The sequence below is a fragment of the Vipera berus genome (assembly GCF_964194415.1).
Source record: "Vipera berus genome assembly, chromosome: 2".
NCBI classification, from domain to species: Eukaryota; Metazoa; Chordata; class Lepidosauria; order Squamata; family Viperidae; genus Vipera; species Vipera berus.
Genome location: NC_138203.1, coordinates 284905163 through 284928422, shown reverse-complemented (window position 1 = coordinate 284928422; position 23260 = coordinate 284905163). Strand labels below are relative to the sequence as shown.

Genomic DNA, 23260 nt, shown 5'->3' with positions numbered 1-23260 from the left:
ACGGTTAAAGAACGCATCTAACCAACGGGTGTGTGGCGGGAAGGGGGTGTCATTTTAAAGAGGCCCCCCAGCAACAGGAGAAAAAGAAGCCAGCCATCTCCAGCTTGCAGGATAGTCACAAGAATCTGAAGCAGCCAGAGGAGAAGTTCAAGGAACAAGGGGGCTGAACTGAGGGGGGTCCTGTTGAACCACCTGCCCCGCCTAGTACTAAAGCACCCTTGTTGTTGTTGTTAGTTGCGAAGTCGTGTCCGACCCATCGCGACCCTATGGACAGCGTTCCTCCAGGCCTTCCTGTCCTCTACCAGAAAGCACCCTAAAGCACAGCAATTGGCGGCTACGACCAGGACCAGATTCTGCCAAAAGACGCCCAGAGGCCTCGGGATTGGGGGGGGGGTGGGGGGGTGGGGGGGCCAGGAACGGAAGGCGGCTCGCTCGGAGAGGGGCCTGGCAAGAAGGATGAACGTAGCGGGCACCGCGGTGGCTGCCTTCACACAACAGGCACAGCCGGGTGGTTTGCGCAGAAAACGTGGCTGAAGATCATCTGAAGGGGATCGTCGCTGCGTGTTCTGGGCAGGGTCTCTCTCTCTCTAGGAGCCCCCTCCCCTCGGGCCATGCCCGGAAGAGATGGAAAGCGAAAGCGCCGTTATCTCTCTTTCCTCGAGGACCCGCGCTTTGGAAGTGGCGGAGAAATCCGGCGGAGCTGCAAAGCCGTGGATAGCTGGAGGGCGATGTGGCTGCGCTGGGCGCTCATCTTGCTCCTGGGGGCGGCGCTGGGGGCCTTGGTGCGGGGGGGGGGCTGCTGCTGCGGTGAGTTAACGGGTGGGGGGGGGGAAGCACGAAAGGGAAGAGGAGCGCTTATTCTGGGTTGGGTCTCTCCCCCCTTCCTCCCTCCCCAGCTCATTGCCCCGAAGGAAATGCCTTAACCATGGATTTATTTATTTATTTATTTATTTATTTATTTATTTATTTATTTATTTATTTATTTATTTATTTATTTATTTATTTATTTATTTATTTATTTATTTAATTTGTATACCGCCCTTCTCCCGAAGGACTCAGGGCGGTGAACAGGGCAATACATAATAAAAACAAGATACAAAAATTAAAAATTATTAAAAAGTAATTAAACAGCAATGCCCGTAATAAATTAGTACAGATTAAAAGTTAAGACCAATTTATAAAACCCAACCCCATCCCATCAGGTCAGGCCGGCTTGTTCAGAAAGGTGGGTTTTAAGATCGCGCCGGAAGGAGCGGAGATCAGGATACCATTAATCAGCGGAAAGGCTTCCCTCCAGAGGTTGTGGGGGCTCCAACACTGGAGCTTTTAAAGAAGAGCTTGGGAAATACCTGGGATAACCCTCCCGCTTTTCCCAGCTGCCCCTCCCCCCCCAAGCGGCGGAATGCCTGGAAGGGGATTTCCTGATGGAACTTTCGCTTTCCTTTCCACGCCTTTCCAGCCGGTTGCGTCTGGACGTCTGCCTAGCAACAATGACGACACGGACATGCTTTTTTTTTCCCTACTGGTTGGGATCATCACCAGCTTTTGCTCTGGGTCGTTGCGTTGTTGGTCACCCGGAGCGCCTCTTTCTCTCCCTGCGACTTCTGGATGGCGCTGCGCTCTCTGTCGCTCCTGGTGTTGGTGGGGGTCGCTCTGCGGGACAGCTGCCTCGGTGAGTCCCTTTGGGGGCGTCGGGGGTTTCGGCCCCTTTATCTCCTGGTGGGAATCCATCCAGGGAATCTCTCTCTGTCTCTTGCCTCCCTGCAGGAAGAGAACCCTGATTCGGTCCTCTCTCTAGTCCGTTCCTGCTCTGGCCCCTCTCAGAAGGGATCCCAAAGCGTGGATGGGACTTTGCCGTCTCCCCCTCCCTCCCAGGAGAGCCCCTCTAGGATCAGGACAAGCGAGGCCCCTCCAGAGATCAGTCAAGTCTACCTGGGCGCCCCCCGAGCGCAGTTCTTTCCCTCCCCCAAAGTGGAGGTTGTGGGAAAGCGGCCTTTGCAGGGACCGGGTCAGCTCAGAAACTTCCTGGCTGCCTTCGCACAACGCCTCCGCCTGGATCCTCCTTCCTGCCTTTGGCGGGGCTTGGTGGCTCTTTGTGGCTTCTGGTGCTGGGAGGACCCGGCTCGTTTCTCGACTCGCTTCCGTGTATTGGCAGACAAGGAGGCTGGAGCCCCGGAGCCCTCGGGTTAAGGCTGTCCTGGGAATGCAGCAGGAGGAGAGTCTGGAGAGAAGCGCTCCTTGAAATGTCTTCCCAAAGATCCCCCTGATTGATTGTCACTTTCCCCTGGATCCCCACCCCCCACCCCATCCTAAACCCCCAAATCCCCAGAGCTGTTTTCTAGGACAGGCGGGAATTTTTCCACCCCAAATCCTCCTCCTTCCATTTCAGGAGCCCCAGGCATGGGAGAGTTTGCAGAATCAAAAAGATTTAAATTTTACTCTTATTCCTTAGTAACCGGATAGGTGGTCTTGGGGTGTCCCTTGTTGTTCCTCAGAGAAACTTTCAAGGCAGCAGCTTTTCCAAAGCCATTTCCAAAACTCTCCAGATCTGAAGGATTAGATAGTCTGGGCTGGAGGCAGAAGGAGAGAAGGATTTGGATGCTTGGCCACTGGTTCATATTTATGACGGTCATAGGGTCCCCATATCCTGTGGGATTTTCTGTGGAATGAGGGTGAGGCCCCCTCTGAGTCCCGGGTTCAAAGTCGATTCCTGCTCAGATGGATGAACTCTGGGACGGGAGAGGAAATTTTCCAGCCGGGGTGGTGGTGGTGGGAAACAGGAGGAAGATGTGGGGGGCTATGTGGCTTTATTGCTGCTCCCTTCCCTCCCCCCTTTGCCTTTCCATTTTTGCGTTTCCCCCAAGGGCCCCATGGCCTCTGGTCTCACCCGGATTCCCCTTTCCCTCCCTCGTTTTATAAAACCCCACAAATCTGCAGCTCTTAACAATCCACTTTGGCCCTCAGTGAAGTAAGAATGTTCCCCCCCCCGTGAATGGAAAGTTGGGGTGACCAGGTGGGCTTTCCTGCTGCTTTTGAGCTTCTGGGGGGTGGAATCGCCCATTTTCCCTGTGGGGCCACTGCAGCTTCCTTGGGGCAGAGACTGAACAATCCAGAAGAGGCTTTGTGGAAGGCCTTGATGTTTGATGGAAGGGGGGAAGGGCACAATTGGGGCAGGTAAAGTTTGGGGGACCCAAGCTTTCCCTCCTTTCTCTCACCCTACCTTCCTTGTCCTCCAACCCTTCAGGCCCTCCCAAAAGTGGCTTCTTTCCCTCTCAGTCACTCCCTCCTTCCGCCTCCCTCTTCTTCTTCTTCTTCTTCTTCTTCTTCTTCTTCTTCTTCTTCTTCTTCTTCTTCTTCTTCTTCTTCTTCTTCTTCTTCTTCTTCTTCTTCTTCTTCTTCTTCTTCTTCTTCTTCTTCTCCTTCTCCTCCTTCTCCTTCTCCTTCTCCTCCTTCTTTCCCCCAAAGCCTCAGATTGGAGCCTCCATAGGATGAGGGTCCTTGACTGGAGCCCCCTAACTCTGGCCCTCTGGGTCCCTTCCAGGCGCCTCTTCACTCTCCCTGAAGTATTTCTACTCCTCCATCTCGGAGCCCAGTCAGGGGCTGCCCCATTTTGTCGCTGTGGGATATGTGGACGGTCAGGTCTTTGTTCACTACGACAGCAAGAGCAGGATGATGGAGCCTCGAGTCTCCTGGGTGGAGAAGGTGGGGAAGGAGGACCCCCAGTACTGGGACAGGAACACCCAGAGAGAACGTGACAATGAGGAGACGTCCAGAGAAAACCTGGAGATTGCGAGGACTCGCTACAATAAGAGCGAAGGTGAGTGATGGGTCCAGTGGCTTCTCCTGCCCCAGAATCCCCTCCCCCAGGAACCAGAGGGGGGAGAAACGAGGGTCCCTTCAAAGGGAAAGGCTGCTTCCCAACATTTTAAAAAAACTTTTTTAATATGTTTATTCTTTTTTAAAAAATCAGTATATGCTTGTCATTGCCTTCATAGCTGATGTTTTCTGCCAATTGCAGTTAATAAAAACATCTTTGGAGCTGCAGATTCAGGCAACTGTTCCCTCTCTGGGATCCCTTCTTTCCCCCCCAAGAGTCTCCCCAACAGAGGAACAGCAGAAAGAAAGATGGAGGAGGCTCCATCCCTCTGTTTCTTTTGCGACTCATTCTTTTCTCATTCTCCCTCGGGATTCTCCGCTGGCTTTTCCAGCTTCCCTTTTCCTGGGGAGGTTCGGGGGCTCCATCCTGGGGAGGGGGGAATGGAGGGAGACAGGTCAAGGGAGGGGAGAAGGGCAGGGAGTGATGGGGGCTTCCTTTCCCTTGATTGCTAGGGAGGAAACTGGGGTGTCAGTGCCTGTGTCAAAGTCCCTGCAGGGAAGGGGGCCTGTGTCTATCTTGACTCCCCAAACCATCATCTTGTCCCTATTTCAGGCTTTCATATAATACAGGTGATGTGTGGCTGTGAGCTCCAGACTGACGGGAGAAAAGGAGGATTTTGGCAGTATGGCTACGATGGGAAGACCTTCCTCACCTTTGACAAGGAGATCCCCACCTGGGTAGCTCTCGTCCCCCAGGCCCAGATCACCCAGAGGAAATTGAATGCTATTCCAGGATTGAATCAGCGAAGGAAGGCCTACCTGGAGGAAATCTGCATTGAGTGGCTGGAGAAGTACCTGTCCTATGGAAATGAGACTCTGCTGAGGACAGGTGAGCCTCTGGATCCAGGTCGGACTTTCCTCCTTTATGGTTGGATTTCTTGTGCACGTTTGGCCCCTTTGGGCTCCTGGTCTGCCGTCGGACTGCCCAGGAGGGAATCCTCCCCCTCCCAGCCCCTCCCCATGACGTGGGAAGCCCTGCTTAGTTTCCCTTGCCAGGCCGCCATTCAGTGGAGCAGGAAACACAGCCTCTGCCTGGCAGGTGTCTGGGTGGATCAGGCAGGAAGAGCACTTGGGGGTGTCCTGTTTGTTAATGAATTTATTGTGCAGAGGTCTCCTTGTGCTACCAAAGAGTTGCACAGACAAGGAAGGGCACTGAGAGCAGTAAAAGTCACACAAGAATACACTGAGTTATAAAAACAAAAAGTAGTTTACTTTAAGGTGGTGTAAGAACAAAAATGCACAGTCAAAAATAAACAGTCCAAGTCATACACAATAGCAACAGTCCAAGGAGTAATCCAAACTACAAAGTCTTCTTACCGGTCCAGAGGTCAATACACAGTTTAGGTTACAACAGTAGTAAACCAACAGCAGAGCAAAAACAGTAACAGTAGAGATCAGTGAATTCAGAGAGAGAGAGAAGCTACGTTCCTAGCTTCCTCTTATGGCCATGAGAACACTTACACACCCATTGGCCAATTAACAACTTAAAGACATAGCATTATGGTTAATATATTTTCAACCCAACATTGTAGGCTAACACCATATGCCTAACATTCTCCCCTTTGGGTAGAATAATATATAACTCTTACAATCTTATGCACATTCTTTCACAATTAGCATTGTGTTTCACAGCACTTTGTACCTTCGTAAAATGGTCAGCAATATTTACATTAGATGAACAATACTCTAGCTGTATTAATTTATCTTTGACACATTGTCTGACATTTAAATAACGAAGATCAGTATGTTTAGATCTTGTTCTTACTGCAGCATTATTAGCCATCTTTATTGCAGCTTGATTGTCCTCATACACAATGAATGGATCATTTACATTTAAACCCATATCTAACAATAATTGTTTGTACACTAGCAGTTCTGTACATAACACTGATAGACATGAAAATTCAGCCTCCATTGTAGATAAGCTTATGTGTTTTTGTCTAATAGACTTCCATCCAATTAAAGAATCACCCAACATTACAGCCAACCCTGAGGTAGATTTACGACTGTTTGAATCAGAGGCAAAACTCGCATCTGCATATGCAGTAAGGATTAACTCACGATTTGGCTCTAAATATAACGAGTAGTGAATAGTTTGCTTCAAATACCTTAATACTCGTTTAGCTGATTGCCAGTGTCTAACAGTTGGATTATTGTTGTACCTAGCTAATTGATTTACACAGTAAGAAATATCAGGTCTAGTCCAATTACTCAGATACATAAGACTTCCTATCAAAGATTGGTACATAGTCTTATCAAATACAGGACTCTCAACATTAGTGTCCTTAAAATCCATAGCCATCGGAGTTTTTGCTGGTTTACACATTTCCATATTGTATCTCTTTAATAACTGAGATATTTTACTGGCTTGTGACATCTTAAAACCCCTATTTGTTTTCACAATATCTAACCCCAAATAGTGGCTTATTTCCCCAAGATTTCTAATTGTGAATTCAGTTTGCAATCTTGAAATGATAGTTTGTGCTTCTAACTCAGTTTTTGTTATTATTGCAATATCATCTGTGAATAATAAAAGAAAAGATAATGCTCCGTTGTGTTCTCTTCTAAACAAACAAGGATCAGCATTACTGGCTACAAAACCTATTGCACTTAACTCATTAACTAAACATGTATTACACTCATAGCCTGATTGTTTCAATCCATAGAGGCTTTTCTTTAATTCCCAACAATCATGGTCTCTATCACTGGTCAATCCTGGTGGTATTCTTAAATAAATAGTATGTTGCAATGGAGCATGTAGATATGCAGTTTCAACATCTACATGGTTAACCATATATTGGTTTTTAGCTGCCCATACTAAAGCTGCTCTTAAAGTAGTCGCCCTTAGACTGGGTGCAAACACTTCGTCATAATCCTCAGTAGTTTGGGCAAAACCTTGTGCAACCAAACGTGCCTTATGGGTTACAGTCCCGTCTACACCTTTCTTTAACTTATATATCCATTTACAACCTATAGCTTGCTCACCAGGTGGCAGTTTTGCTTTCACATAAACCTTAAGATCCTGCAAAGAATTCAACTCCCTGTTCATTGCAGCTTTCCATGATGCCTGTTCCTTTTCAGGATACATCCTGATCTCATCATAGTTAGATGGCTCTACACTAACTTGACATACTATACTAGCTTCATAGCGATCAGGTGGATGTCTGATACGCATTGAACGCCAAGGAATTACAGGGCTTTGAATTTCTGTCTCCTTTCCTTCCTCTGATTCCTCTTTTATCTCCCCTATCTCCTCTTCATCTTTTATATTTACAGGAGATGTATTATCATTACTAGTTACGTTATCAGAGGAGTCCTCAAACACTAGAGGATCAGTATTAACAGTTTCTTGCTCTAACCTATCCCAACCAACGTGCTCAAGGAATTTTGCACTAGCACTGTTATATACATTAGTTGTGCCTCGTTCCCAGAAACGATAGGATCTGTGGTTAGCTTCATAACCTACAAAGTATAATTGCCTAGCCCTATGTTGGCCTTTACTCCTGAGTTGTGCAGGAATGTGGACCCAAGCTGGGGTGCCAAACGTGTGCAGGTAATCAAGGTTTGGTCTTCTACCATGCCATATTGTATATGGTATTTTACCAGTAGAAGTATTAACAACTATATTCAGAACATGGTTTGCACATTTTGCTGCCTCCCCCCACAGTCTATCTGTTAAGCCAGAATCTCTTAACATCGTTCTAATCATGGCTTGTAATGTTTGCCCACGTCTCTCAACAAATGCATTATGTTGAGGCCTATAAGGGGCTGAATGTTTATGCTCAATGCCAGCAGATTCTAACATATCAACAAAACGCTTATTTGTAAATTCAGTACCATTATCAGTAATTATGCACTGAACCTTTCTCTTTGTTTTTCTCTCCACGAACTTCAGCCAGTTTGCAAATTGTTGGAAAGTATCTGCCTTTGACTTAAGCAGATAACAAAAACCATAACGAGAGTAGTGGTCCAATATACTTAAAATATAACATGACCCTCCTAAACTTGGTTTCATGGGTCCAATTAAATCAGCAAACACAACTTCCAAAGGAACAGTTGTTTTGAAGCCGTTTAACCTGTTTACAGGAGTTGCCTTACTCTTTTCCTGATTACAGGCATTGCAATTCAAATACTTACTACATGGCTTCAGTTTAACTCCCTCTACTAATTCCACTGTTTTACGTAGTGAGTTAAAGTTTACATGCCCTAACCGCCTATGCAATAAATGTATACATTCATCATGTGGCTTCTTGTTCTCACATATTGAGTTAGCTTTAACTGTACTAACCTGGTTACTTGTGAGAACGAATAAACCATTTTTCAAATTAGCAGTTACACAGGTTCCATTCCTCTCAATAGTGCATTGCTCCCCTCTGAATGTTACCACAAACCCAACCTTAACCAATTCCCTTACAGATAACAGGTTGAATCTTAGCTTAGGTATATATAACATAGGTAACTGTTCATCAATGCATGGACAATAGGAATTACCTTCACCAGAGGCCTTCATCCTCCAACCGTTTGCTAGTGAAACATATTGGTTGCTGTTTTTCATATTAACAAACCTCTTTTTCACTTTAGTAATGCATTGTGAAGCCCCACTATCAACAACCCACAATTCATTGTTTCTGGATGTTGGTTCACCAGAAATAGCCAAACCAATGCCCTTCTTAGCCTTCCCACTGCTATTCACATTCTGTTTTTTACCCTTTCTACAGAATTTGGCTATATGCCCTCTAGCCCCACAAGAATAACATTTCTTGACGTTGTAAGCAGTGGTGAATTGCTGCTTCTCTCGTGGCTGTGTCTCTCTCAGCTGGTCTCTGTCACGCCTCCTTCTGGACTCTTCCAGCAGTCTCCCAGTAATGTTAGTCAATGTCAGTTCCTCTCTGGTCAGGACTTCCAAAGAAGAAACATATCCATCATAACTCTCATCCAAAGATGACAGAATAATGTAGACCTGATGCAACTCTGAAAAAATCAGCTCCTTTTCATGAAGCTCTTGAAAAGTTGCCTTCATGTAATTTAAATGGGTCAGCATATCTCCATTCTTCTGCAAACGAGCCCTAAACAGCTTACGTGTAAGGTGTATATGTGCACCCACACTGTCACGAACATAAAGCCTTCGCAAAACGCCCCAACACCTAGCAGCAGACTCCTCACCACGAATATGGACAAGCTGCTGGTCATTCAGTGTTAGTCCAATAATGCAAAGAGCTTTCTCATTGCTACGTTTAAAGTTGTCTAACTTCTTTGCATCCTCTTCATCATCTGGATCCCAAGCAGTAGTATCTGGTGGGTTATTTACAACAGCCCATAGTCCTTCCTTGCGCAAAAGCAAGCAGCATTTTGTGGACCAGGAAACATAGTTTGTCCCATCCAACCGGGTTATCCAGGAGATGCCTGACAACAGTTCCTGTGCCATTTTACACCAAATACAAACTCAGCTAGGAATACTGTGTGTACTAACTCTCAGTACAGGCCTGGGCCCATAACCAGTGTTAAGGAATTTATTGTGCAGAGGTCTCCTTGTGCTACCAAAGAGTTGCACAGACAAGGAAGGGCACTGAGAGCAGTAAAAGTCACACAAGAATACACTGAGTTATAAAAACAAAAAGTAGTTTACTTTAAGGTGGTGTAAGAACAAAAATGCACAGTCAAAAATAAACAGTCCAAGTCATACACAATAGCAACAGTCCAAGGAGTAATCCAAACTACAAAGTCTTCTTACCGGTCCAGAGGTCAATACACAGTTTAGGTTACAACAGTAGTAAACCAACAGCAGAGCAAAAACAGTAACAGTAGAGATCAGTGAATTCAGAGAGAGAGAGAAGCTACGTTCCTAGCTTCCTCTTATGGCCATGAGAACACTTACACACCCATTGGCCAATTAACAACTTAAAGACATAGCATTATGGTTAATATATTTTCAACCCAACATTGTAGGCTAACACCATATGCCTAACACTGTTCACGGCCCACAGTGAGGCAATAGGAACACTTGGGGTTCTTCAGTGAAACCCCCATTAGCCAAACTGCAGTCAAGTGTGAGGGGCACCATTAATTTCCCCCATTACCATAGTGGCCAAAATTGCGGAAACCTCTTGGGAAAAGTGTATTTTTGAGGTTTGATGGCTAATAACACCACTTTTTTTGGAGTAGTACCATAAAATTATATATCAATGGAAAGATAAGTTAATCAAGAACGTAATGGAACAAAGTTTGTTCAATTATCTGTGCTGTATTCTATGAAAAGTTATAGCCAATTAAGCAGAAAAAGGAGGTGTCATGGTTCCGATGAATGAGACAAACAAATTGCAGGCATATTATTTATCTAAAAAGTCTTAGTAATGAAACAAAACACTGGCACTCATGGAGGGATGCCAGAATCTGAAATCTCCTCCCCCCAAACCCATCATAACACACACACAATCCCCGCCCTTATCTACACGTCATAAATCACATTATCCAATTATATTTACATATGAGGTTTCACTTCCCATTCTGTACGCGGGTTTTTGCAATCTTATCACAACTTCCAGGTGATTCCTTCCTCCCAAATGAAGCAATTAAAATAACAGGCTGTCTCTTATATTGTCAGTGCAAAAACATGTCAATGTTTGCAGCATTGACATCCGGCCCCCCTTACAAAAGAACAGATCCTGTAATGTAAACAAACACACTAGGGGCTGGCTTTTGGATTGTTGGGATGTTTTTCATAAAACTTTTTGATAAGTCTGTCACATTGCTAGATTTCACCCAAATGGCTTCAGACAATGGGTATCCCTTCCATTGTACTAGGTACTGCAATTTTCCCTTAAAAATTCTAGAGTCAAGAATATGTTTCACTTCATAAAGGGTCTGACCCGCTACTATGAGGGGTCCAAGTGCTTTCTTAGGGGGAGGTCTTAGTGGAGGCTCGAAAAGGTTTCAGTAAGCTACAATGGTACACCAGGTGAATTTTTCCCAAAAGTCTGGGGAGTTTCAATCTTACTGTGACCGGGTTGATGATTTTCACAATGGGGAAAGGCCCCAAGAATTTCGGTCCCAGTTTCTTGCTGGGTAATTTGAGACGTAAATATTTAGTTGACATATAAACCTTCTCCCCCACTTGGAATGTTCTTTGGGGAGCCCTCTTTTTATCAGCTTGTTTTTTATAAGTCTCAGAAGTCTTTTAATGCCGTTTTTGTGTTTCTCCAATCCTCTTCCCACCCCCTCACCCATTGATCAAGTGTCTGGGAAGCAGAGGGCAACTGAGGATAGTCAAGCATCAGGCTGAACTCTTTTCCTGTGGCTACTCTGAAAGGCATGTAGCCAGTGCTGCTGTGAACAGAATTATTGTAGGCCACCTCATCGAAGGGGAGGAGGTCAGTCCAGTTTGTCTGTTGGTAGGAAACAGCATCTGAGGTATTGCTCCACCATTTTGTTAGCGGATTCTGCAGCCCCATTGGAAGCTGGATGAAAAGCAGATGATAAGCCTTGAGATGATCCAATTAATTTAAGGAAATTCCTCCAAAATTTCGCTGTGAACTGTACTCCTCTATCGGAAATTATTTGCTTAGGGGCGCCATGCAGTTGGTAGATATGTTTCAGGAACAATTTAGTCAATCGTTGTGCAGATGGGAGTCCTTTACAGGCGATAAAGTGAGCCTGCTTTGAAAACAGATCTATCACAGTCCAGATGACTGTATTTCCTCTACTGTTGGGTAGGTCTACAATAAAGTCCATAGCTAATTCTTCCCATGGTCGGGAAGGGTCTGCTACCGACAGCAGTAGCCCAGGGGTTTTCCCTGGAATTCTTTTCATGGTGGCACATATGATACAACTCTTGACATAGTTTTCCACATCTCATTTTAGCCCTGGCCACCAAAATTGCCGGTGGATGAGGTGTAGAGTTTTTAAATATCTGAAGTGTCCAGCCTGTTTTATATCATGGCTATGTCTGAGAGCATTGAGACGGAGGGTTTTAGGTAGATACAATTTCCCCCCCATGTATGCCAATCCATCCCTGCATGTTAGGGAGGATTGATTATCTCTGAACCATTGATCAGTAAATTGCTCTCGTTTTATCTTCTTCACTACCGGGTCATCAGGATTAGGGGTTCTGTGAGGCGTGAGTTGTGCAGCAGGTTGTGAACTGGGGATAATTGCCTCATAGACCTCTTCGCATTCACTTTTGTACTGTGGCAGTCGGGATAGCGCATCAGCTAGGAAGTTTTTTCTTCCCGGTAGGTACTTTAAAGTAAAGTTAAAATGGTTAAAGTACTGTGCCCATCGCACTTGCTTTGGGGACAATTTGAGGAGAGTTTATAGTGCATCTAAATTTTTGTGATCTGTCCATACTTCAAAAGGCACCTTGCTCCCTTCTAAATAGTGTCACCAGTTTAATATTTATTTTATTTATTTATTTATTTTTGGGACTTATATGCCGCCCTATCTCCCGAAGGACTCAGGGCGGCTAACAACAATAAAAACAGACAATACAAAAGTTAAAAGAAATTAAATAACAGCCCCAAAATAAATTAACTAAACAATTAAAAATTAAAAACATTTTAAAAACCCGTCGTCAGTCCAGGTCAGCCTGATGAAAAAGGAAAGCTTTGAGGTCGCGGCGAAAGGACCGGAGATCCGGGGCCATCCGAAGCTCAAGGGGGAGTTGGTTCCACAGGGCTGGCGCTCCCACAGAGAAGGCCCTCCCCCTTGGGGTCACCAGCCGACATTGTCTAGTCGACGGCACCCGGAGGAGGCCCTCTCTGTGCGAGCGCACTGGGCGATGGGAAGTCATTCCCGGCAGTAGACGGTCCTGCAAATATCCTGGGCCTAGGCCATGTAGGGCTTTAAAGGTAAGTACCAGCACCTTAAATCTCACCCGGAAGACAACCAGTAACCAATGCAGCTCACGCAGGAGGGGTGTAATATGGGAGTATCGGGATGCTCTCATCACTACCCGCGCGGCCGCATTCTGCACCAGCTGGAGCCTCCAGGTGGTCTTCAAGGGCAGCCCCATGTAGAGAGCATTGCAGTAATCCACCCGGGAGGTAACGAGTGCATGAGTGACCGTACGTAGGGCATCTCGGTCCAGATAGGGGCGCAACTGGCACACCAGGCGAACCTGGGCAAATGCCCCCCTGGCCATGACTCCAATATGATCTTCAAAACTGAGTCCTGAGTCCAGGAGGATGCCTAAATTGCATGCCCTATCAACGGGAGGTAACACCTCTCCTCCTATAACCAAAGATGGAACCTCTTGGACAAGTCGAGATGCCGGTACATAAAGCCACTCAGTCTTGGCCAGGTTGAGCCGGAGCCTGTTAATAGCCCCCACCTAATTGTGAAGGCCTCCTACTCCCAGACTGCCCATCTCCTTTCGCCTTCCGTGAATTTCTTAGAGGTATAGGCACAAGGTTGTAGGACTCCACTTTTATTCTTTTGTCGTAACACAGCTCCGACTGCCATGTCGCTGGCATTTGCTTGAATTACAAAGGGCTCCCCGGGGCAGGGGTTCTTTACAACCAGTTCAGCCACAAAGTCTTTTTAAATTCTCAAAAGCTTTCTGACAACTCATAGTCCATGCTGGTGGCTGGCCAGGTTGCAGTTTTCCCCCTCCCTTGCCCGTTTTGAGTAGTTCTGTAAGGGGTAGAGCAATCTCGGCAAAAGAGGGAATGAATTGACGGTAGAAATTAGCAAACCCTCGGAAGCTTTGGAGCTGTTTGCAAGTCTTTGGGGCTGCCATTCAATTATAGTTTTCACTTTGGCTGGGTCCATTTTGATGCCCTCATCGGAAATTCTATAGATGAGATAATCTAATCGGGCTTGGTGAAATTCACATTTCGACAATTTGACATAAAGTTTGGCATTCAATAGTTTCTTTAACACTTCTCTGACCAGTCTTATGTGATCAGTCATATTCGTACTGTATATCAGAATATCATCAAGTTACACCAGAACCCCTTTGTATAAATGTTCATGTAGGACCTCATTAATCAACTGCATAAATACTGCTGGGGGGCCCTGCAGTCCAAATGGGATGACTTTGAATTGGTAGCTTCCCAAGGGGCAGTTGAAGGACATTTCCCACTCTTCCCCCTCCTTTATTCTTACCCGGTAATATGCTTCTCTCAGGTCTAACTTGGTAAAGACACTCCCCTTCACCAGGTGGGTTAGTAAGTCTTTCAGGAGGGGGAGACGGTATGTATTTTCCATACTCACCACGTTCAGGCCTTTATAGTCAATGCAGAGATCTTTATCTTTATTTTTATCTTTATCTTTATCAGACTTATATACTGCCCTTCTCCCGTAGGACTCAGGGCGGTTCACAAGGTATTTAAAATAACAATACAATGAGATGTAGAGACCAAACTTTTTTCTCTTTGAACAACACAAGGGCTCCCACAGTAGACTTGGCCTGTTTGATGAATCCCCTTGCTAGGTTTGTATCCAATGCATCTCCTCCATTTCAAGCGGGGACATAGCATACATTCTTGGTCCGGAGAGTTTGACCCCTGGTAACAGTTTGTTGTAACAATCATTGGGACGGTGAGGAGCCAAGGTATCACATTCATTAAATGCCTCCGCTAGATCCTGGTACTCGCTGGGGATGAGTGGCTTGCCAGGTGATCATAAGGCAGCCATGTGCGCTTGCTTATTGGGTGGGCTAAAATCTCCTGTAACATCTGTTGAATCAATGGGGGGGATCGGGCCCTATGGGTAATCTCACAGTTCTCATTCCTTTTTCCCACCAGATAAACGGCTTCCATTTCTCTAGTCAGGCTAGTCCTAGGATCAGTCTCAGACATCTTTGGAGCTACTAGGAAGTGAATAAACTCCCAGTGCTCACCTATTTCCAGGCATAAGGGCGCCATTAATTGCGTGACTAAAGTCCCTCCCATTAGGGAGCCATCAGCTTGCTTGAACCTTACAGGTTTGGAGAGCGGCTTGGCCCGTATGCCCAGTTTCAAGGCACATGACAGGCTAATGATGCATTGGGAGCAGCCAGTATCGACTAGCACTTTCAGGTCTACTTGTGCCCCTGATTTAGGGATTATGAGTTTAGCAGGCAATAAAAAGGGTAGGATGCGTGGACTCACCATCTGGTCATTCTCCCCTTCGTCATCACTGTTGAAAGAGGGCAGAACTGGGGTGGATCCAGTCTGAGTTCCGGCGTCCTCCTGTGTGGTGGATGTGACCTGGACAACAGGTTCCTGTGTCTGTTGTGATTCAGGGTCAGCCTGTGGGTTCGGCAGTTGGGTCGGATGACTCAGACAAGGGGGAGGAGGGGGGTGTTGAAGAACTTGCTGATGATGGCTTGGAGGCTCCGCAGAGCCCCCAGCCAGGCCCCTCCTACTTGGTGGAGACCCAGCTGTGTGAGCCTGACAGTGTGGATGAAGATGACCCACAGCTGGCCCTGTTCAAGGACGCCCGACGCAGGAGGCAGTCAAGTAGGAGCAAGCAGAGAAAGGCTGTGGGACTTCTCGGAAGGAGGCAAAGAGAGGCCACGCCCTGAACTCTTATAAAGGGAGTGTTTGGGGGAGGGCTGGTTTGCTGAAAGCAACCGCTCCGATAGAGGTTCAAAGCTCCGGTATCTTGTTTCATGTTTTGTTTGTTTTTGTAATAAATTTGGCAGACGTATTCCAGCCTCTTGCCGTCTGTAAAGGGGTTGCCTTTTCTGCAAGGCCGGTAGCAGGCTGGTACAGAACAGTGTCATCCGGTTGGATTTCTCTCCCTTTAGCCGCTTTTCAGGTTTCTTTCTCACTGCTGGTCCTGGTCTGTTCTGCTGTTGGGGGAAGGGGACTGGGTATTTCGCTGCTCGATGTCTCTTCTGTCCGCATCGGAAACACTTAATTGCCGGGTCTACAGGTGGCTTGGGTCTTTCAGCCCTCACAGTAGTTGGAGATCTTCATGGGGGTGAGTGCCATTCAGGTTGTTCTGACCTTGGCTCGGGTTCAGGTAGGAGAGGCTTCTTACAGCGGGTGAGCTAAACTTCTAATTTCACTGCTGCCTGGTACCATTCATGCAGTTGGTCAGGCACAGCTCGGTAGATACATGCCAGCGAAAGGTAGTCATCTAACCCAGGGCTTTTCAACCAGTGGTACGGGTACCACCTGTGGTACATTGGCACCTGGCAGGTGGTACATGACCATTCTAGAAAAGTGGCAGCGGGCGAGGGGAATGAGCTGAACCGGTGGCAGCACCTCACAAGCCTGAGCGAGAGATGGCTGGAGCTGCAGGGCTCTCAGGGCTTAGCAGAAGCACCAGGATCAGCGCCAGGCTCCAGCTGGAGCTTGGTGCCAATCCTGGCACTTCTGCTGAGCTCAGAAGCGCCGATCAGCTGGAATGTTGCAGCATCTCCAGGGTCTTGTGATTTACATTCAGATGCTTGGCAACTAATTCATATTTATGACAGTCACAGTGTCCCAGGGTCATGTGAAGTGTCCAAAACCTGCTGGAACCACCCAGCAGACGGGGGGAATAAAAACCAAACATCCCCCACCCCACCCCCGCTGCCAATCCTCAACAGAAATTCTCACAACAATGAAAACCTTGGACAGGAGGAAGAGTGCCGCCGGGCAGGCGGGCAGGTAGGTGTCTTGCTCAGCTGTAACTTGGGGGACACTTTTTTCAGTGCCATTTTAACCTCGAACAGTCACTAAGCGAACTGTTGTAAGTTGAGGAGTACCTGTACTTCATCACTTTTTTTTTTGGTTATCATGTTTTTGACACCTTGCTAGGTGACTGGTGGTACTCGGATGTTGCCATATCCTGAAAGTGGTACAATGGGTGAAAAGGTTGAAAAGCCCTGATCTAACCCTTCTCTAAAAAGATGAATTATGGATTGCTCAGGCCATCTCTCTATCTGACCAGCCAGCTCTCGAAACTCCCGCACGTACTGCAGGGCAGGCCGGCCAGCTTGTTTTATCTTGTGAATATGCTCTTCCGCTTTAAGGGCGATGGATGGGTCCTCAAATCTTTCCCTCAGCCCTAGGAGGAAAAGGAGGGGGTCCTTCAAGTCAGGGGCTTGCTTGTTATATAAACTGTTCAACCATTCGGATGCTTCTCCCTCTAGGCTGCACGCAATCACATCAACCATAGCACCTGGGTCCATGTAGAGATGGGCCCAGCTATTCAAATGAGAGCGTACGTGGTTGAGGAAGAAAATCCATTTCTCTGGGTCCCCCTCGAAGGTTGCTCTGAAGGGTGGGTTCATCATTGGTTGCTGGGGTCCCCATTGCCGCTGGCCCCACCCTGGTTGTTGGTTAAATGGTTGCTGGGGCCCCCATTGCTGTTGTGTCTCCAGTCGCTGCTGGCCCCACTCTGGTTGCTGATTTAATGGCTGCCAGGGCCCCACTGCTGTTGGCTCCACTGGTCCTTCTGTACATTCAGGGATTGCATGTTTGGGTCCTGCTGCTGCCACCCTTGCTGTTGTCCTCCCACCAGCTCCTGATCTCCAGGCTTCTGCACCACTCCCAGCTGTTGCAAGGCTTCTATTAGCTGGGGCAAGCTCAGAGGTTGTTGGCCTTTCACTTCTGGGGGCTTCCTAACCTCCCATTGCTGCAGAGGCCCCAGGCTGGGGTCCTCTGTCTTTATGGGTCTGGAGGGCTTGGCAGGGGGCTCCTGGGTCTGGCAGGCAGTGTGATCTGCAGACAGGATTTTCCACTCACCCAGATTCTCAATGGCTGATGATTTGACATCTCCCCATTCTGCTTTTGGGGCCTCTTGCCGCACAGTCTGGCCTTCGTATTCTCTACTGGAGTGGTTCCAGCTTGATGACAAGATAAGCTCAGTTATCTGCTGAAATTTGGAGATCGGCCCAAATTCATCTTCCCACAGAATACTATGTATGTATTAATTCCTCTTCAGACGTTTCGCCAGCAACCAGGCTTTCATTTTCCATCTTGAGGATTCTTCCCTGAATCTTTGCCAGCTTATCTCTCTTACCGGAGACAGCAGCAGGGGGTCAGGACCCCCCTTTGAAAGGAAAGATTCTGGCATGATGTCATGGTTCCGAAGAGTGAGACAAATCAAACAAATTGCAGGCGTATTATTTATCTAAAAAGTCTTAGTAATGAAACAAAACATCGGCACTCATGGAGGGATGCCAGAATCTGAAATCTCCTCCCCCCCAAACCCATCATAACACACACACAATCCCCGCCCTTATCTACATGTCATAAATCACATTATCCAATTAGATAATGAGGTTTCACTTCCCATTCTGTATGTGGGTTTTTGCAATCTTATCACAACTTCCGGGTGATTCCTCCCTCCCAAATGAAGCAATTAAAATAACAGGCTGTCTCTTATATTGTCAGTGGGAAAACATGTCAATGTTTGCAGCATTGACAGGAAGCACAACTTGTTTAGGTTAATATCAGGTAGCTTTCCTTCATCTGATTGTAGCCAATGAGCGTGAGTGTTTTGAAAGCCAATCAGGTGTCATCTTATTTTGGCAATGAGCCAATCAGATCACAGTAGGATTCAATTATTGATGTCATGGTTTGAAGCTGAGAGGAGGATGTTTGTCAGTGTGTTATGTGATCGCTATCAAGTTGGTTGGGGTTTTTTTGTGTTCTTTCATTTAGTGAGCTTGTAAAACGTAATAAAATTAAAGTAATGGTGCAAAGAGTTGGCTGGTCGCCCAGAAAGCGATGTAAAATAGAATTATTAAGTGAACAAGGCTGCAATTATAAAGAAATTAGAAGAAAAATGGGTGGAAACTTAACCAAAGGTGACATTTCTACTGTACACTTTTCTCAAAAGGTCTCCACAATTTTGGCCACTACTGTAACTCTCCTTCTCGCCACATCCCACAGGGGGCTTCTTCCCTGCCATGCACCTGATGGTGCATCTCCCACGCCCACCACTAGAGGGCTCTACTTCTACCATTAATAACACATCTTCAGGGCCCCAATTGGGCAAAAAAGGCCAAGGTTCTTTTCTTCCCAAAGTTTCTGTGGATCTTTCTGTTAAACCTCAAACAGGTTCCTTCTATTCTGACTTAGTCTTTCCTCAAAACAACCCCCTCCCCACCTTCAGGAGCACCCCCTCATCCTACAAGGGGGGGGGCTCAGAGTATAATCTTTTCCTGTTGATGGGAGGAATTCCCCCATTCAGGCTGTTCCAGCCGGGATTCTCACAAGCAGCGCAGAGGATGTTGTGATTCAGGGTCAGCCTGTGGGTTCGGCAGTTGGGTCGGACGACTCAGAGGAGGAGGGGGAGGGGGGTGTTGAAGAGCTTGCTGAGGGGGTTGGACAGCTTGATGAGAGCCCTCAGCCAGGCCCCTCTCACCTGGTCACGACGCAGACCCAGCTGTGTGAGCCTGACAGCGTGGATGAAGATGACCCACAGCTGGCCCTGTTCAAGGACGCCCGACGCAGGAGGCAGTCAATCAGGAGTAAACAGAGGAAGGCAATGGGGCTCCTCGGAAGGAGGCAGAGAGAAGCCACGCCCTGAACTGTATTTAAGGAGGAATGCGTGGGAGGGCTGGTTTGCTGAAGGCAACCGCTTGAAAAGCTCCTGTTTCTTGGTTCGTGTCTTGTTCTATTTGTTTTTGTAGCAATAAATTTGGCAGGCGTAATTCCAGCCTCTTGCCTTCTTGTAAAAGGGGTTGTCCCTGCCTTTTCTGCAGGGCCGGTAGGAGGCTGGTACAGAACAGAGGAGAACAAATAGAATATGAAGCCATCTCCTGGAAAAAGGTTTAATCACGGAGGTTAAAGTTTAGTGACAATTCAGTATGAATCCCTGGCTAGCTAGCTAGGATGGTCCTCGAACCTGAGTTCTTATACCCTTTCATGGTTTCCAAAACTGTCATTTCTGATTCGTGAGTTTAAAATTTGTCTTTTCTGATTTGTTGGTCAGTGTCTATTATTGGGCTCATTTCTTTATCAGAGCAGCTCCAATTTCCTTACCCTGAAGGAAACAATCCAAGATCACTCAGAGTTCAAAGCAGCCAGAGAGGAATTTCTTTGGACCCTCAATTTCTTGCTGGAGGCTTTTCAGGCTGAGTCCCTGGGAAGGACTCAGAATCAGGAGTCCTTGTGGTTGAGCATTTTCCAGATCTGGAGCATTTCCTAAAACTCTTGGAGACACTGCAGGTGTGGAGTGGGAAGTAGTGGGAGACTTTCCTGCCCCTCCAAGTTTCCCACCCACCTTCCAGGCTCTGGAGGGGCTCACAGTTAATTCTGGGGGTGCCGTTTCTGCAGAGCCCCCAGAAGTGACCGTGAGCAGCAGAACAAAGGAGGTGGAGGATGGCATGGAGACGCACGTCTGCCGCCTGGATGGCTTCTACCCCAGGGAGATTGATGCCTCCTGGAAGAGGGACGGGGAGGTCTGGCTGCAGGACACCCTCCGTGGCTCCGTGGCCCCCAATGCGGATGGGACCTTCCACGCCTGGCTCAGCATCCGGATCAATCCCAGAGAGAGGGGCCGCTATCGGTGCCATGTGGAGCACGACGGCCTGGAGGAGCCTCTGGACGTGGCCCTGGAAGGTGAGAGGCTGCAGGGAGGGATGGGTTGGGCTCTTTGGTAGGCTGGAGGGATGTGGGAGAGGAATCTGACCTCCAGATGTGTCCAGCTGTGACCATACCTGACCTTTAAGCAATTGGTTTTTCCAGTGTTTGAGGTTGGTGAAGCTACAGGGAGCAGACCATAGAACTGGCTTCAGGTGATTTAAGGGAAGCAACAGATCCCATCACAAGAGTTGACCGATCCTGATGAAATCCTCTTCGATCCTCTCTTAGACTTTCTTTCTCCCATTTCCTGCCTCCAGCAGAAAAGCAGCAATTTTGCTGAGCCCCAGAAACCAATTTGCTTTCATTTAGAAGCCCCAAAATATACAAATGAAGAGGAATCTGGTAGCCCCTTTTCTGAATGCCACATTTGATTAAAATGGATGAACTGTGGCCGATTTCAGGAAATGCCGAGAGTGGCTGATCTGAGGGCTAACGTGGCAATTCTGCACCAAGCAGGGGGTTAGACAGGATGACCTCTTAGGTTCCTTCCTTCCAAGTGTAGGATTCTAAGTGTGACATTCTTCACTTACGATATAAACATCTGAAGTGCAAGTATTGGGTGGGCGATATTTGGCTTGATGGGAAACGGAATATGAGCCAGAAGCACAAAGTACCTTAAGAGAAGGAATGTGGGATTTTTGGCTGCCCAAATAAAAAATGACTTCCAAAGGATCAAGGGAATAGTCTCCCTCTCTTCTGCTATGATCAGACCTTGCCTCAAGGAGGACATCCAGTTCTGGGCAACACCCATTAATGCAGATTCACAACAATTGGAAGAGTTACACAGTAAAGCAACAAGGCTGATCAGGGTCTGGCAACTGAATCCTCAGCATATGTCTAGACAGGAATCAGCCGTGTTTTAGTCTTGAGGAAAGAACGGTGGCGGAAGACCAATCTTAAAAAAGATAATGAAACTGCATACTTAAAAAAAAGGCAGGCGACACGAACGCTTTTACTTTAAATAATAAAACGCAAATACTGAAGCTGAAGAAAAACGATAGCATACAGAGCTGCCCAGTTGCACCCAGAGTCATGACAAATTGGGGCAGCCTCTTAAAAAGAACAAAGAGGACACGAAGAGGAACCCTTTTTAAGCTGGCGGATTCCCAGTCCTTTGGCTGTGTTAGGTCCTTCCCCAATTGGGATGATTGCTTGAGGTTCTCCTTCAACAATCGGCTCTTCTTCCCAATTCAGAACCAATATCCAACCTGGGGGTCATCCTCGGCTGCGTTGTGGCTGGACTTCTCCTGGTGTGTGTGATTGTTGGGATCTTGGCGTTCCTCAGTAAGTATCTTTTTCTGGGTGATGGAAGGAAGATGGGGAGGTTCCTCCCAATTCTCCCCCTTTGGGGAGCTTGTTCTGGGCTTTCTCCTCTCCTGTTTTCCCAGCTCTCCTGGGGAGCACCTGAGATCCCGGCCTCTTTCTGGGACTCCAGTCTTGAGTTTGAGTTGGGACAGTTCCGTCTTCTCCTGAGTTGGGAAGAGGCATCCCAGTTCTGACCCTTTCAAGAGCAGCAGAGAAGGATTTCCATGAAAACCTTCCTCCCCTCCCGGCTGCTGCTGCTGTTTCCCCCAGTTCCCCTCCGTCCATCTCGGAGGCAGCAGGTCTCCCTTGGGGCAAACCGGGTGGTTAAGTCTGAAGACCTTCCTGTGGCTGTTAATAAGAGTGGCCAAGACAGGTTGTGGCTAGACAAGTGTGAAAACCTCTCCTGGGGCTCTCCTGCATACAGAAGGAGAGACTGGATGATCTCTGGTGGGATCTTTCAAGCTTTCACTGGTTTTTGTCCTTGCAGACAAGCGTCAAGAAGGCTACAGAGCAGCATCCAGTGAGTGATTTGACCTCCTTACACGTGAGCTCCAATTCAGAGCGAGAATCAGAGGCAATGTGTGTATGGGTGTCCAAGCACAAAAGAAGCTTATGAAGAACTGTGCTGTCTTCCTCTTCCTCTCAAGAACTAAGCTGTGTGAAAAGGGCCCCTTTTCATTACCGCCAGGCTATTCTTGGGAATGGAGACCCCAAGGAGAAACATCTGGGACCAGGAACCTCCAGATGGTGAGATGACCCAGCTGGGTGCAAGATCCCTCTGACTGAGACGCTGTTCTGTTTTCCAAGAAGGTGGAAAGGAAAAGCTCGGCCACCACATGATCAGAAGGAGGCATTTTGAGAGGAAAAGAATAGATGCCAGCTGGATCTCCTCTTGGTCTCCCCCCACAAAGGCTCTCCAAGTATGAACTGATTGGAACAAGAGAGTTTGGAGCCCTCTGTAGGTTGCGCTCCTTCTGGGTCTGGGTCTGATGAAACCAGAATTTACTTGGATAGTTTGGGACAATTTTGCTAGGGAATCTGAGGAGCAAATCATCCAGAGAGAGGAGACCTGAGGAAGTCAGGAGGGGATGACTGAGATTTTGTTTTCCCAGGAGACGTGGGGTGAATTCGGTCTTGGGCATCCAGAGCGAGCAGATGGGGCCAGGGAACAAGGTGGGGCAACAGCAAAGGTTTCCTTGGCTTCCTTTCACACAAACACACACACACACACTCCTCTGTCTTTCTTCCCCTCCCTATAAAGATGATTTATGGATCCAAATAGCCCCCCCATTCAGTGGTGGGATTCAAATATGTGAACAACCGGTTCTCTGTGTGGATTCTGCTTCTAGCAGTCCATTCTGGGCCTGGGCAACAAAAAACTAACTGCGGTGGTGCGAACCGGCTGAATCCCACCACTGCCCACCTTGCTACCAACCCATTTCCTTCCAGCTGAGGTGAAGGTCTCCTTTTGCTCCGTGGACACAACTAGGAAGCTTTCTTGGCACCGAGACAGAAATGGCAAATTACACCTGTCCTGCGGTCTCAAGATTGCCAGCAAGGAAAGTCGCAGT

The 23260-nt window shown here is 47.4% G+C and overlaps 1 protein-coding gene across 1 annotated transcript; it reads left to right on the top strand.

Annotated features, from left to right (window-relative positions):
- Positions 1 to 1577: 1577 nt before the first annotated feature.
- On the top strand, positions 1578 to 22498 carry LOC308661240 (patr class I histocompatibility antigen, B-1 alpha chain-like). The gene is made up of 6 exons (XM_081316153.1): positions 1578 to 1672; positions 3542 to 3817; positions 4430 to 4705; positions 20076 to 20360; positions 21579 to 21668; positions 22177 to 22498. Exons 1-6 carry the CDS (start codon positions 1609 to 1611, stop codon positions 22215 to 22217), a joined length of 1032 nt encoding a protein of 343 aa, XP_081172279.1. The 5' UTR covers positions 1578 to 1608; the 3' UTR covers positions 22218 to 22498.
- Positions 22499 to 23260: the final 762 nt, after the last annotated feature.

What these genes read in the sequence shown, in the direction of transcription:
- LOC308661240 (XM_081316153.1), top strand. Translation starts at nt 1,609, where the DNA reads ATGGCGCTGCGCTCTCTGTCGCTCCTGGTGTTGGTGGGGGTCGCTCTG. An exon ending in TCTGGACGTGGCCCTGGAAG is followed by an intron (nt 20,361 to 21,578) that starts GTGAGAGGCTGC and finishes TTCCCAATTCAG; the next exon opens with AACCAATATCCAACCTGGGG. An exon ending in TGGGATCTTGGCGTTCCTCA is followed by an intron (nt 21,669 to 22,176) that starts GTAAGTATCTTT and finishes TTGTCCTTGCAG; the next exon opens with ACAAGCGTCAAGAAGGCTAC.